Source organism: Aythya ferina, assembly GCF_964211825.1.
Source record: "Aythya ferina genome assembly, chromosome: 3".
In the NCBI taxonomy this organism is placed as follows: Eukaryota; Metazoa; Chordata; class Aves; order Anseriformes; family Anatidae; genus Aythya; species Aythya ferina.
In genome coordinates, this window is record NC_140298.1 from 114,934,881 (window position 1) to 114,950,011 (window position 15,131).

The 15,131-nt window shown below is 40.8% G+C and overlaps 1 protein-coding gene across 5 annotated transcripts in view; it reads left to right on the forward strand.

The window, feature by feature from the left end:
- The window catches only part of MEP1A (meprin A subunit alpha), a 23,917-nt gene extending 9,442 nt beyond the window's left edge, over window positions 1-14,475 (forward strand). For all 5 annotated transcript variants that reach the window (XM_084513923.1, XM_084513921.1, XM_084513922.1 and 2 more), the window contains 9 exons: window positions 268-385; window positions 1,987-2,162; window positions 5,854-6,075; window positions 6,775-6,924; window positions 9,795-10,010; window positions 10,916-11,374; window positions 12,806-12,979; window positions 13,541-13,748; window positions 14,112-14,475. In XM_084513923.1, coding sequence (XP_084370049.1) covers window positions 268-385; window positions 1,987-2,162; window positions 5,854-6,075; window positions 6,775-6,924; window positions 9,795-10,010; window positions 10,916-11,374; window positions 12,806-12,979; window positions 13,541-13,748; window positions 14,112-14,259 — 1,871 coding nt within the window. In that variant the 3' untranslated portion in view covers window positions 14,260-14,475. The remainder of the gene's footprint in view (window positions 1-267; window positions 386-1,986; window positions 2,163-5,853; window positions 6,076-6,774; window positions 6,925-9,794; window positions 10,011-10,915; window positions 11,375-12,805; window positions 12,980-13,540; window positions 13,749-14,111) is intronic.
- Window positions 14,476-15,131: the final 656 nt, after the last annotated feature.

Consider the following 15,131-nt stretch of genomic DNA (forward strand, 5'->3'; position numbering starts at 1 on the left):
AATTTTCCTTTTTTTATTTTTTTATTTTTTTTTCCCAATCTGGTTCTTTCACAGTAAAATTCACAAATAACCAGATTGTTCCTTTACACCAATATCATTTTTTCCCTACACCTATCATAACAAAACATATTTTAATCAAATACAATTACTTTTGTTTTAAATCGTTTTTTCTTTTGGTCCCATGCACAAATCTGTGTGTATTACCTCTCTGGGGTGAATGATATGCTGTGTCTTAGAGGTGCTTTGTTGTTGACATCTGTTTTCCAGATCTGAATGCCAAAGGAGTTATTCTCCAGGCATTTGAGATGTTCCGTCTTAAGTCTTGCATTGACTTCAAGCCATATGAAGGAGAGAGAACCTACGTATTCTTTATAAAAGGAAGTGGGTAAGGTTATATCAATTTCTGTGTAGCTCTGCTGTGTAGAATCAAATGAAAATTCATTTAATCTGACTTCAGTAGTCTGAAAGCTTAGTCTAAGTTTGTTGTCAGTAGAGAAAAAGAGGCCATCACAAAAGTAACCCACCTTAGATCCAGCTTGGAAGCATCTGCCTCCCTCTGCTGACTGCAGAGGACAGAGGACAACCTGTAGATGACAGGTTGACCATGAGCCAGCAGTGTGCCCTGGTGGCCAAGGGGGCCAATGGGATCCTGGTGTGCATTAAAAGGAGTGTGGCCAGCAGGTCAAGAGAGGTGATCCTCCCCCTCTACTCTGCCCTGATCAGGCCTCACCTAGAGTACTGTGTCCAGTTCTGGGCTCCCCGGTACAAAAAAGACAGGGATCTCCTGGAAAGAGTCCAGCAGAGGGACACAAAGATGATACGGGGCCTGGAGCATCTCCCCTGTGAGGAAAGGATGAGAGACCTGGGGCTGTTCCGCCTGGAGAAAAGAAGACTGAGAGGGGATCTCATCAATGTGTATAAGTACCTGAGGTGTGGAAGACAGAGGGATTTGGCCAACCTCTTTTCAGTGATTTGTGGGGACAGGACAAGGGGCAATGGCCACAAAATTGAGCACAGGAAGTTCGACACCAACATGCGAAAGAACTTCTTCACGGTGAGGGTGACGGAGCACTGGGACAGGCTGCCCAGGGAGGTTGTGGAGTCTCCTTCTCTGGAGATATTCAAGGCCCATCTGGACGCCTCCCTGGGCAACCTGCTCTAGGGAACCTGGTTTGGCAGGGGGGTTGGACCCGATGATCTCTCAAGGTCCATTCCAACCCCTACAGTTCTGTGATTGTGTGATTCTGCGACATTCAGATGAGGAACTTGAAATGGGCATTTAATGTTTGGATGGCTACTCTTTGATGAGGGGAATCCTATTATTGCTGGGTTTTCTTCAACTGCTCCCATTTTCCAACCTAGGGTTGTTTTATATCCATAGTGGATGAAGTGACCCCAAAGCACACCATCTTAACTTACCAAGAATGTGAATAACCAGAATTTAGATTTTGAAATCTGTGTAAGAAAGGTAAAAAACAAACAAACAACAAAAAACTGTGGGAAGACAATTTATTGTACTATTGCTATTATTTCCTATATCTAAACATACTTTTAAAGAGAACTAGAAAAGGACAAAAATCTCATCATATCAGCTGTGAATGTTTCATGTTCTCCCAACCTCCATAAAGCATGTAGACACTTATATTTCTGCCCTCTGCTCTGCCTTGAGATTCAGATATGTGTCCTAAAAAAACGTAAGGCATGATTTTTGGCAAGTTGGTGCTGAAGAGCCTAGTACCAGAAACTCCTTGGCAGCAGCTATTGAAGACACCACAGGCTCAAGCTCTGTTTTCAGTACCCACTGAGTATGGTTTTTGAAGCTTAGTTTGCCTTCAGGGTAGAGTACCTATAGATATTTAGGTACTTGGTCAGTACTTAAAGAAATATTTATAGTACTATAATACAGTTTGCATTTAAAGTGAGCAGACAGAACTTAAATGCAAAGAAGAGAACGCTATCTGACAGTAAGATCTCTCTCTTTCTCAGGTGTTGGTCCATGGTGGGGGACCTGCAGACTGGACAGAACCTCTCCATTGGGGCAGGGTGTGACTACAAAGCAATTGTAGAACATGAGATCCTGCATGCTTTGGGATTTTACCATGAGCAGTCAAGGATGGACCGAGATGACTATGTGACAATCTGGTGGGATGAAATTCTTGCAGGTTGGTTTTGAACGTCAAGTCAGATTTTCTAAAGTGCAGACTTATCAGTATCTTTCTTCCCCCAACAGATTTGAAAACTTGCTTAAAGATACGACTTAGAGACACTAGGTCACCCCGGAGGACCCTGTAAATCAGTCTGTAAATAGATTTTGATACAAATTCCCTGGGGAAAGAGCAGAGACTGTCTAAGGCTGTAGGAGAGAGAATCTGCTTGGAAGTCTGAAGACCATTACCCCTTGGCTCCACAACTGGTCTGCTCCCTGATTTTGAGCACATCACTTCCCCTCTCTAAGGATCTATTTTCTCTTGCCACATAATTACAAATTGTAAGCTTACTGGGAGGGTGTTTTGGGACCCCCAACATGTTCTGAGTTTCGAGGTAGCTCTTTAATGAAGGGTTCTCCAAAATCTAAAAAGTTTTTATACTCGGAGCTTGAGATTTTCCAGGGACTGGAAAGATCTACTTTGTACATAAAGAAGCCTCAAAGTGATCAGATCAGATAGGACACATAAAATAGGGTTCTACCTTGCTCTCCACTGCCCAATGTCTCTGGCAGATACTTGCTTTCAGGTTTAACTTCATCAGATTCAGTGGCTTTCTGAGTCTCCACAGTCCCCCTTGGCAGTCTCTGCTTCTGTCTTCTGTGAGGGCTGGTTCTGTACTACTTTATGATCAAATATTTTTCTGAAAAAGGGTGAATGGGAGTCTATATCAAGTTCCAAAAGGCATGCTAGCAAAGACATTAAGTATAAACTCTGGTTCCCAACAGTGATGCTTTGAGATGCCAGTGCAGCAAAGTTGCCCTGCCATCACTCATGCTCTATGTGGAAGCCAGATTACTTAAGTTTCCAGAGTAATGCACTCAATATTTTTGCATATAAGTTAAAAATACACGCAAAAGGCTTCTCAGAAAGTAACAGGATTCAGGGAACATTGTGTTATCTTTTGGATAGATAAAAACTGCTGGTACAAGCAGTTTCTGCTGACCTCCAAGTGCATTATATGATATTTTGAATTGCTCCCAGCTGAATGGCCATGTGCATTCCTACTTGTCTCTGCCCTCTACATGCTGTCTCTTGTGGTGGCTGAGCAGGAATGTGTCTGTTGATCTTGCAGACCATGATTTTTATTGCTATCAGCAGCCCTGAAAACAAATCACCTTACTACTAATTAGGTCTCAGCTCAAGTCAAGGGGATGAAGTTGATGATGATAGTAATAGTATCTAGATTCTGACTTTTATGGAGTGCATCCTCAGCAAGTTTGCTGACAACACAAAGCTCGGAGGCTGATACCCCAGAGAGCTGTGCTGCCATTCAGAGCGACCTTGACAGGCTGGAGAGATGAGCCGAGAGGAACCTCATGAAGTTCAACAAGGGCAAGTGCTGGGTCCTGCACCTAGGGAGGAATAACCCCAAGCAACAGCACAGGCTGGGGGCTGACCTGCTGGAGAGCAGCTCTGCAGAATGGGACCTGAGGGTCCTGGTGGACAGCAGGCTGACCATGAGCCAGCAGTGTGCCCTTGTGGCCAAGAAGGCCAACAGGATCTGGGGGTGCATGCAGAGGAGTGTTGCCAGCAGCTCGAGGGAGGTGATCCTGCCCCTCTACTCAGTCCTGGTGGGGCCTCACCTGGCATACTGTGTCCAGTTCTGGGCTCCCCAGTACAAGAGGGATATGGAGCTGCTGGAGTAAATCCAGAGGAGGGCTACGAAGATGAATTGAGAGATTGTTTGTGGTGTATTAAGTGGCCACAAATGTGGAACAACAGAAAAACAATACAGATTATGTTTTTTTATTATTACTCTGAATGAAGCTCTGGAGCTGGGCTGATACCATTACAGTCAATTCCTATATACTGTGTACATTTCTATCCATACTCTAAGCTTTCATTTTCCAGTTAGGCAAATTTCTTAAGTAGAAAACTTCTACTGAAGCCGTTTGAAAGAACTAAATGATTAGAGACAGAATAGGAAGGTTTATTTGCTGACCTTGTGTTGGATTTAGCCATGTTATATGTCAGAAACATGAACACTATGCTAGCCTGCAACTAGGACCATCCACCTTGAACAGAGACTGCCCTTAAAAGTCAAACAGGCATTTTTTGCCAAAATATACAGTTTTGGGCCATACTCCATCTAACCCTTTTTAGATGGTTGCATCAGTATGAGTTTGTATAAGTATGAATTCCTCTGTGTTGTTGGGGTCAGCACGGACACGATTTACCACATGTTACAGAGAAAGGCACAAAATTCTAGACCGTAAAAAAAAATATCTATCAAGGCTGGATTTGTGCAGTGCCCTTCAGTCTGGGGTTTTGGTTTAGTTCACCTCAATTTGCAGTAATATCTGCTCCTCTAAAAGGAAATAAGGCTGATATGATTGTGCCATGTATATATGTGTGTCCATCTATTCCTGCATTAGTGATCTGTAAACCCAAATTTAATGGCATGGTAACAATTTTGGCCATAATGCATTTTCACAGACTTCAATGCAGATAGCTGCTGGCTAGAGAAGAGATCCCCTGTTCAGGCTGCTATTGATAGAAAAGATAATAAACCTATAAGATTTCAGAGAAAACACACAGGAGAGACTAAGAAATGAGACTGCCTCCTCACTGTATGGTTTGTATCTTCTAAAAACAAATAGGTTACCCTTTGCCTGGTAATGATCTGAAAAACGTTACACATGCCTGTGTACTGCCAAGGTTTTGTCTCCAGCTATAAAAAGCAATAGCATGTAATTATCAAGATTCTTACTATTTTTGATTAAAGGTGCAATTCAGATACCTGCAAGAAAATAAACTCAAGCCCTTATACAATCTCAAGCCTTGGACTGAAGACCTTTGTGCCGAGAATGCAGCTGCAAGGAAGGGCAGCTGTTACACAGAGAAGCTGTAATTATCCACTGAGTGCAGTCATGTGCTGTTTCTTCTCAGAGGGAGAATGCCAGATATATTGAAAACATTATTTGTGATTGGAAAGGCTAGGAATCTTTATTTATTTACTTCCATGCCAAAGTATGTGAAATGGCTCCCTCTTCCTGTCCCATTAGACACCTTCATAATGAATTTTTTTTCTAAGAACAAATGATTTCACCAAGAGACTTTGAGACACGTGTTTCCAAGAGACATCTCCATACCAATACCAGAGCAATATAATCAATCTAGGGTAAAACAAACTATTTTTTTTTTCACAGATTCCTAACGTGCCCTTTGCTACAAAGGAGACCAGAGCCTGGGGGCAATCCAGGACTGCCACACCTGGCTCCTTAGGAAGTAAAAAGCTCCAGGACTCCTCCTTGTTCTTATGTGATCTAATATTCTGGGGAACTTTTGCATCAATATTCACAGGCTCTGGAATGAAGTACATTAATCCTTAAGTTTAGTCCTTCAGGATGCTTACCATTAGACCATTTAATCTGATCTCCTTTACATTGTTCTTTACAGCTCATTGATATTTGACTTCGAAGCTACTGAAGTCATATGAGGATGCAAAACTGCAATCTAAAGACAATGCTTTGTTGTCAAAATTACTTCATAAACCAATCTTGCTACATTTGAGTATTTTATCCTAAAGTAATTGCTATCAGGTAGATCAATTCTGCCTCATAAAACTGCATTCAAGGGGCCATGCTAAAACCATTTCCTTTCCAATTGATCTGTGAGATGAAAAACTTTTCTGTTCTTTTACCAGACAGAGAACACAACTTTCTGAAGTATGATGACAGCTTCATCACTGACCTGAACACTCCCTATGACTACGAATCAGTGATGCACTATGCACCGTACTCCTTTAACAAAAATGACAGTATCCCCACAATCACAACGAAGATACCAGCATTCAATGACATAATTGGACAACGTTTAGATCTCAGTGCCATCGACCTGGAAAGACTTAATCGCATGTATAACTGCAGTAAGTCATAATTTAACCATGACAAATTATTTGTTTATACTTCTCAGCTGCTCTTGAAGCAGTATTGAAGGGGGACTGTGGTGCAGAGACCCAAACTGTTTACTCCCTCCTCGTCCCTCTCTTTGGCTCTGCTAACTGCTTGCATTTATAAAAGTTACTTAACAGTTACTCAACAAAAGTCAGGTTATGCACATTTTCTTCCATGATACTCCTAGGGGCTTAGACATGTGGTTGTTTGCTGGTATGTGAGCAATTTCATTACGCCTCTGCTATGAGGTGAAGGCAATGTACTTTGTCCTCTTTTACTGATGTTCAGTCTTAATTAGATCATTTTGCACCTGGTATTGGCTGATTCTAGAGTCTGACGCTCCATCAGCTGTTTGCTGATCTGGTTGAAGATGTTATCACCAGGTGTGATTGTTAGCAACAAGTTATTGTCCCTGTGGATCTGCCATTAGAAGCATCCACATGCAGGCAAACTCTGCTGAACCTGCCTAAGGTGGCTGGCTGGACTTTGCTTCAAGTGGATGCTCATCAAGCAGATTGTGATTGCTGGGGTTTGGGCCGTCACTACATGATGTCTATACTAGTATAAATAAACCAAAACAAACACTAAAATTAGAGCAGAAATACTCCAGTTTTCTTTTAAATGATACAATACATGGAGATAACCATGTGTGCATTTTTTTTTTTTTTCAGCTTCAACTCACACGTTTTTGGATCAGTGTTCTTTTGAGCTTGAAAATATCTGTGGCATGATTCAGAGCACCAGAGATGACCTAGACTGGGTCCATCAGCAGAGCAGTGCTGCAGGACAGGAAGACCACACAGTTTCTGGGCGCTGCAGTGGTAAAGTAACAAACACTTTCCTATGGAGAAGGAGTTAGCAATTGTCTCTTGTGCATATCTGTGCTGGGCTATGTGCTTTAAATACAGCACCTTTAACAACTTCTCTGAACCTGGCATTGTGCTCAACTGTTCAGAAAACCCAGCACTGGCTACGCGGAAAACACATTATTAAATGATCATATTTAGAAGACTACACAGAAAACACCTATTTGTAATGTTTCACATTAAGCAAAGCACCGTTTTTCTTTGCACTTGTCTTGGCACTGTGGGTCTGAGCTTATGGTTGCACCACTGCTTTCATTAAGCTTTTAAAGCATAGTGGAATGTTCTCCACTCCAGCAATATAAAAGGGGACAAAGAACAATATTAACTGGAGGACTATTGATATAACCTGGAAAGGGATTTACTGCAGCTTCCAAAGTCTGAGTAAGAATTATGTTGCTCCACGATAAGAATGGAATAGCACTCATAAGCTACTCATAAACATGTTTGGAAAGTGAATGATAAGTTAAGCTTGAGGAGTGCTGGCTTTGGAGAAGGAAGAAAGTTACAGTGCTTTTTTTATGATAGGAGTCTGGGGATAATTTTGTTTTTAACATGCTATTTTTGCCATTTTTCACAGGAAGAAAATCCCAAGCAGGGTAGAGTGAGCCCCAGCGAGGGTTACAGGTTGCTAGTTTACAAATGAGAATAAAGATTAAGTCCCAACAGACAGTTCTGAAAAGCAAGAGCCTGATTTGTTGTTATTTAGATGTGGAAAACTACAACAGACTTTAAAAAAAAAAAAAGTGACTTTGGTATATTTTGCCTAAGTTCAGGGTGAAGGAATCCTGGCCTAAAGCGCATTCAGTTGTGCTTTGTTGCTTTTCAAAAAAGGCAAAGCTTGACTTGCTGTAAACAGGAGGAGGCTGTCCCGTGATGTGACCCTGCCACTGAAGAGATCATTAAGCACTTGTAAAGCTGGTGGTTGTCAGTCAGGTCTGAGAATGCAATATAACTCAAGAAAACCATCTGACAGTGTCTATAAGTACATGCTTCTAACCCTCATCTGTCTTTTTTCAGTCTTTTGCTCTTTTTATTTTTTTCCCCATTGTATAATTGTAAATGAAAAAGAAGAATTCAGCTGAGTTTTTTGATATTGTTGGGTAAAATCCAATCTGTCCAAAGTATGCACTTAGCTTGCACTTATGCTTTAACATCTTGTGACTTTGTGTAAAATGAGCACTGATGTTTCCTGAAGAGTTAAAGGAGAGGGTTGGGTGCCTATGAGGATCTCCAGAGTGCCAAAATGAATTGCTTGAGTAGGGAGTGCCTCTCTTTTCAGAGGCCTTCAAAGGCTCTTTGACTCCATCAGGAATGTAGACACTTTTGGAGAATTGCTTCTGCAGCCATCTCAGGTGGGACCTAATTTTAGTTTCCTAACAGAGATGGATTGTATTTTGCCCAAACAGTGTGACTTCTTGCATTGACTTATTACTGGTTAAAATGAAGGAGGGAAAGTACAACCTAAAATGTAGAGAGGAACTGGCAGTCTGGCTGTGTGTTTGATCCATGTATCCTGTTGCTGAAGTCTACTGAGGCCATATCCTAACTGCCATAGATGCTTTCTGTTGCTTTTATTTCACTTTCTTATCAAGAAGGAGGTAGAGTCGGGATCATCTGGGGCTTTGATACCACAATAAGCTCAACAACAAAGTCAGGCACCTGAATAAGGCTCACAGACTTGTTTCCCACCTGGAGCAGCAGCAACTGTACTTCAATTTAACATAAATTTAACTTAATGGCAAATTGTTTTATGTGTGCATAAAGCAATTCAGTATCTTTGGCAAAGTTTCTATGGGTATGATTTCAAAACATTGTTACCATGTCCTAATGGTAAAGGAAGATGTTGCCTTGACATGGTTAGAGCAAATGCAATAGACAGAACAGCTCTAGTAGCTCCACTGATGATGCAGGTGGCTGTACTGCATTTATGCAGCCACAGGTTTAACTGATGATAAGCCAACTGTTAGCTAATACCACAATTATCCAAGGAACCTGCCCCCAGCAGAGGAGGCTTTCCCATAGCAGCTGAAAGAATTTCACTGTTTAATCTAATCACAGACTGTAATGGGTAACTGAAGAGCAATGCAATACAGATAAGATGTGACAAGTTCATGTGATACCAAGACATTTGTGGAGATGCTTAATTCCTGGTACACATAAAAAAAAATAGATTCTTCAAAAAAAAAAAAAAAAAAAAAGTAGATTCTTCAAATCTAAAGATAACTTTAGAGAAACTTAGTAGGAAATTAAACTAGAGGGACAGAAGTTCTTTTTTGCCCAATTTGCTCAATCCGAGAAGCTGAGTTTTCAAAGGTCTTTGGACAAGTTACTTATAGACCTTATCTCTGTTCAAGGTCAAGAAAGTGCTAATTCAGTGCCAAAACCTTTTTTATTATCTTTATCACTGATAAGAAATTATTTTACTCTTTATAAAGTATACGATCTCCAAGATCTCATCTTTGGATTATCTTCAGTATAAATCAAGTAATAATAAATCTGCTAGTTACTTGCTGTCAGTATTGAATCTTCTGTCTCATCTCTGACACTCCTGAGGCATACAACTTCCAGCTAGACCAACTAATGCAAAACTGGCAGTAGTTTTGCTGGCAATGAGTTCCATATATATGCTAAACTATTAGCCCTACTAGTCCTAAACTACTTTGTACCCCAGTCTACATGGTTATTATGCACTGTTTCCTCTATTATTTATGTTAGCTACTACACTTATGCCTACTGAAAGAGTGGAGTTGAAATGATAAATATATACCATGCAGCTAGCAGGAAAGATGGAAAGAGATGTTGACACTGTACACTTTTTTTCACAGATGCTGGCTACTTCATGTACTTCGACACCAGCTCTGGAAATGCAGAGGAGTCAGCAGTCCTGGAGTCTCGAATCCTTTATCCCAAGAGAACTCAGCAGTGCCTCCAGTTCTTCTATAAGATCACAGGAAGCCCTTCTGACAAGCTGATCATCTGGCTTAAGGAAGATGATGGGACTGGAGATGTTCGCAAGATGAGGAAAATTCAAACCTTTCAGGGTAATTCTAGAAATGAGAGGAATATATAGAACTTTTGGGAAGGAAAAGTTGGCTTAGAAATCAAAGCATTTTTCTTAAGCTACCAGGAGAGTATGTTGCAGTCCACCTAAGGATTTTGGTATTATGCAATATTTATTATTCACATTTAGCAGTGAAACCATGGGTTGTGATTATGTAATTTAAGTGTTCCACAGCAGAAGTCACGATGTTCCTAATCTAACAATGTTATGTTATGCTCAGTGAAGGGAGGGACCCCAAACTGCTGGAGATCATTGGCTAGATCTTCATTGGCTATAGTATGATCTGACAGTGAGCTGCTCATCTTTAAAGATTAGGAATACCTGTGCTCTTCTTTAGACATTAGAAACCCCAGCTGATTTTTTTATAAGCCTGCAAATAGAAAAGCATATGTAACTCTGGACGTGTGAACTGAGTTCCCACTTTGGGTGATTTTGCTAAATAGCACAAATTCAGCCACTGCATCACTAAACATTTTTGCTGTCAAAACCCAAGACCTGTGATCAACAGCCTTTATCAAGCTACTGCATTTTGCAGGGAAGGACAAGTCCATGAAAAAGTGGCCACAACAGTTCATTCTAACACGTTGGGTCACTGATCCCCATCCACTTCCTATGTCTTGGTATTTAGCATGCTGCTCTTTATACTAAAGACTTGCATTCACTAATGTGTGAAGAGTTCCTAATACAATGTGTCCGAAGCAATTTGATGATAATGCAATGTAAGCATAAAATAATCGTAATACCCACTTAAGACTTCCAGTCTTCATGACTCTGTGAGAGGTCCTATTGTCTAAAAATACAGCTGGAATAGCTACCTAGGAATAAGCTGCTTCAGAATATCACTAATCTTGCTGATGTCAATGTTTTGCCTTCCTTTCACAAAAGCGGATAATGACCATAACTGGAAAATCGCCCATGTAACCCTCAGTGCTCAGAAGAAGTTCCGATACCTCTTTCAAGGACTAAAGGGAAACCCCAACGATTCATCTGGTGGGATCATTATTGATGATGTCACACTGACGGAGACCCCCTGTCCCACAGCTGTGTGGGTCATTAGGAATTTCAGTCAAATCCTCGAAAATGCATCAAGAGACGTTATTCAAAGCCCCCGGTTTTACAGTCCTGAGGGTTATGCTTATGGCATAAGTTTGTATCCCCAATCCAGCACCAGTGGCTACACTCGCATTGCCTTTCATTTGTGCAGTGGAGAGAATGATGCTGTTCTAGAGTGGCCAGCTCTGAATCGCCAAGCCATGCTCACAGTGCTGGACCAGGACCCTGACATCTTGAAAAGGATGTCTTCAAGCAGAAGTTTCACCACAAATAAAGACCAGGTTATATCAGGTAAGTGTTATTTGCCTGGAGGAATGGTGGAAATGAAAGCTAAAGAATCTGAGTCACAGGACAATGCAGGAGCCAGAGCTGGGCAACTTTGACTTCATTTTCCAGTTTGGGGTATTTTCTTGTTTATGACTCATAGTTCCTATCTCAAAAGATCATCTGATGTAAAAAAAAGAAACAAACAATACATAGAAGGTTGTTACCACAATTAATCACTGGGATATCTGAGTTTGACTATATCATAGTATCATAGAATCATAGTATCATAGAATCATAAAGCTGTTTGAGCTGGAAGGGACTTAAAGTCTCAACCTCTGCCATGTGCAGGGACACCTCCACCAGCCCAGGCTGCCCAAATCCCATACAGCCTGGCCTTGAGCACTGCCAGGGATGGGGCATCTACAGCTTCTCTGGGCAGCCTGCGCCAGGGCTTTGCCACCCTCATAATAAAGAATTCTTCCTAGTATTTAATCAAAATCCACCCTTTTTTATTTTAAAGCCATTACCCCTTATAACAGACTTGTAGAGAGTTCTCCTGTGCCAAGGAGTTGGCAATTCCCATTCTGCCTGTGACTTGTCACCACAGGACAACATAATGCCAGTAGAGTGTTTTATTCCATTGCATCCAACAATAATTTAAGCTACAACTATATTTTTGGGGCTTGATATAACTTGAACATACACAGTCTGAATATATAAGGTCCACACTGTAGCTGTAAGATAAAACAACATACCTGACAACACCTATGAGATCAGTCTGCAGCATCTGACACCAATTTTGCTTGGCTTGATGCAGACTGTCTCTTTCAGACACAGGCTACCTTTTAGCTCCAGATTTATATAGCATGTTGTATCACAGTTCCATGTCCAGCCCTAGAACTCCTCATGGATGTGGTCATTCAAAGAAATAAGTATGGGACAATATTGAATTTGCTACAGTGTGAAATACCAGATATAAGTCTCCTTCCCTCCTCAGATTTTTCAGTGGAAATTTGGTACATGTTTTTTCAGCAGGACATTTTAAACCTTGGGTATGAATATGTTTAACAGAACCACAGCCATGAACAAAATCTGCCAGACTCTCAACCATAGGTACTTAAAAGATGATAAGGGGGTGTCCTCATGCAGGTGGGAGCTCTTAGCTGATGAAAGCAAGGAGGTAATTTGTGTTTGGTCAGTCCTCAATTAAAGGGGAGCTGTGAATTTAAATTCCCTCACATAGATTTAGAGACCTCACGCAGACCATTTCTAAGCATCTGCTGGCATCATTTGTCAGTCCCCCGTGATTTGTTTGCATATCTGAGCCCTGAACTTGATTTTGCAGCACAAATCCTGTTTAATGTTGTAACACAGAAAAAAAAAAAAAAAAAGTTGTCATAGCTCTAGGCTGCAGAACTTTGCAGTTCTTATTTGCCACTCATATTCTCTTTGCAGATAGTAACGGAACCATAATATGGGAGAAACCATCTACAACTGGAAAATTTGATAGCTCATGCAATTGCTATAGAACTGTAAGCTGGGGGTGGAACAGCTTCATCTCCCACAGCCAGCTGAGACGTAGAAGCTTTCTGAAAAATGATGACCTGATTATTTTTGCAGAATTTAATGGTAACAACCATTTTCTTGATTCTCCTTGCAAATGCAAATTGTTGATCCTTTCTATCCCTTTTCACTCATTCACATTACTATTGCCACCTGTCCCTGAGCCATCTTCTTTTCTAATGGGGATCAACTATGAAAAGCATTTTTGTGTTTTAGTTTCAAGTGGGTAATGTTGGCTGAAGTGTTTAAGCTCAGAGGAATCTAAATGGCATGGATTTATTGAAGATTTACTTCTTAGCACCCTAACCAGTAGCTATGTTAATTCTAAGCTTTGAACCATCCTAAAAGGCTGTTCCTGTTTTGTTTATTTTCAAACAGAACAGCCACACTTGGCACAATTTTCCAAAGCACAGACTGTTACTGATTTAGCTAACTAGTTGCTATAATTTTAGTATTATTTTCTACCTTGTGCTTTAAATATACAGAACTTGCCATGGTAGGGCAGCAGCTCAGTAAAGAACAAATGGAGAAGCAGTACTCTCCAGTCTAGCCTCTCGGGTGAAGAATGTTATGTATAATAATAGTCATGGTTATCTGATATCTTTCACCTCTTTCCATTTTTTAAAGATCTAACTCACCTCAATAATACTGAAGTCCCTGTTCAATCAGAACAATTTGCTGTCATGGAAGGCTTCCCTTTTGAAAGGCAGAAGAGAGCTCTCCAGGATATGGAACCTGTTCAAGACTGGCTGCCTTATCAGCAAGACCCGTGTGTTCCAAACCCTTGCCAGAATGATGGAGTCTGTGTGAATGTGAAAGGGAGACCAAGCTGCAGGTATCACAGACCTCCTCCCTGGTTGCCCTGACTTACCTCTGAACCAAATGGTGCAGCTACTAAGTATTCAGAGCTACAGATCTCAAAGGTCTGTGTCGCTATGTTTTCAAAGAACAGTGGGAACAAAATATTTGATTGCAGAGACTAGTTTCTGTTAGCGACCAGAAAGGACACCCAAAGGAATCTGCTTCTGTGGTGATTTTAGAGGATGTCCATAGCCTCCAAACAAGGTGGGGATATTTTGATGTGAACCCATCTAATGGGAACTGCCAATCCAGAAGAGTGAGTGTGGGGATCTCAAGGTGGGCCTACGGAGGAGGACAAAACTTCTAATTTACATAAATCTGTGCTTTATTTTCCCAGGTGCCCATCAGGACAAACCTTCTTCTTTACAGGTGAGAGGTGTCAGTCAATGCAGGTCCATGGGAGCATCCTGGGAATGACAATTGGTGGAATTGCTGGAACCATTGTCTTAACTATCGTCCTCATTTCCATGATGGCTAGAAGATAAAGATCTGCAGAGGGATAAAGCTAAGCCTGGTGTTTTTCCATAGTTCATCAAACATCAGTTTTCAGTGAAAAATGATGAATACAACTTGTAGAAGACCAGCCAGCGTAGAGATGTTGAAATGCTCTGTCAGCATTTTGCCAGCTGTTTACTTCATGAGACTTGGCAATTAAAGAAGATCATGTTGAACAGTTGTCTAATAAAAGTTCATACACTGAATCTAGAAATGTTCCTTTAAGAGCTACCCAAGATATCTAAAGGGTAAAAATTCATAGGTAAATCAGTACATCAACTCTCATTTGCCATGAAGCTATGGTGATTTACAAAAGCTGAGTAGCTATTGTATAAAATTCACAGTAAATTACTATTATGCATTTTTGGCTAGTTCTCTACCAGGGAAATAATTTCATATTAAAGCTAGTTGTCTTTCTAGAAAATCTTGCAACATAAGTTTTTCAATTGTTCAAGTGTAAGTCTATTCTCTGGTCATAATCTTAAAGTTATTTTAAACATCTATAAAATTCTCATGCAGGCACTGGATGAAACTGGAGCACAGCAGGAGTTATCATAGGACAGGATCTATTGTGGTTACCACTAAATTCACAGCCCTCTAGAAATAATTGCCTCACAAGTCAAGGAGAAGGGTTGGGGTGTATGAAAATGAAGACTGGGTCTGTGACACTGGAGATTTCTGGATAATGTGTTAACACCTTACTGCAGATGGCAGGAAGCCAGTGATCCAATATGTCCCAAGATCTCTGCTTTGTAGGACTCTGCACTTGAAACTTTATTACCCAGGCGTTCTTAAAAAGCAGAACAAAAGATGTTCAGAGTACAAAAGGTAAGTAATCACAGAAGATGAAGCTACCCTTTCA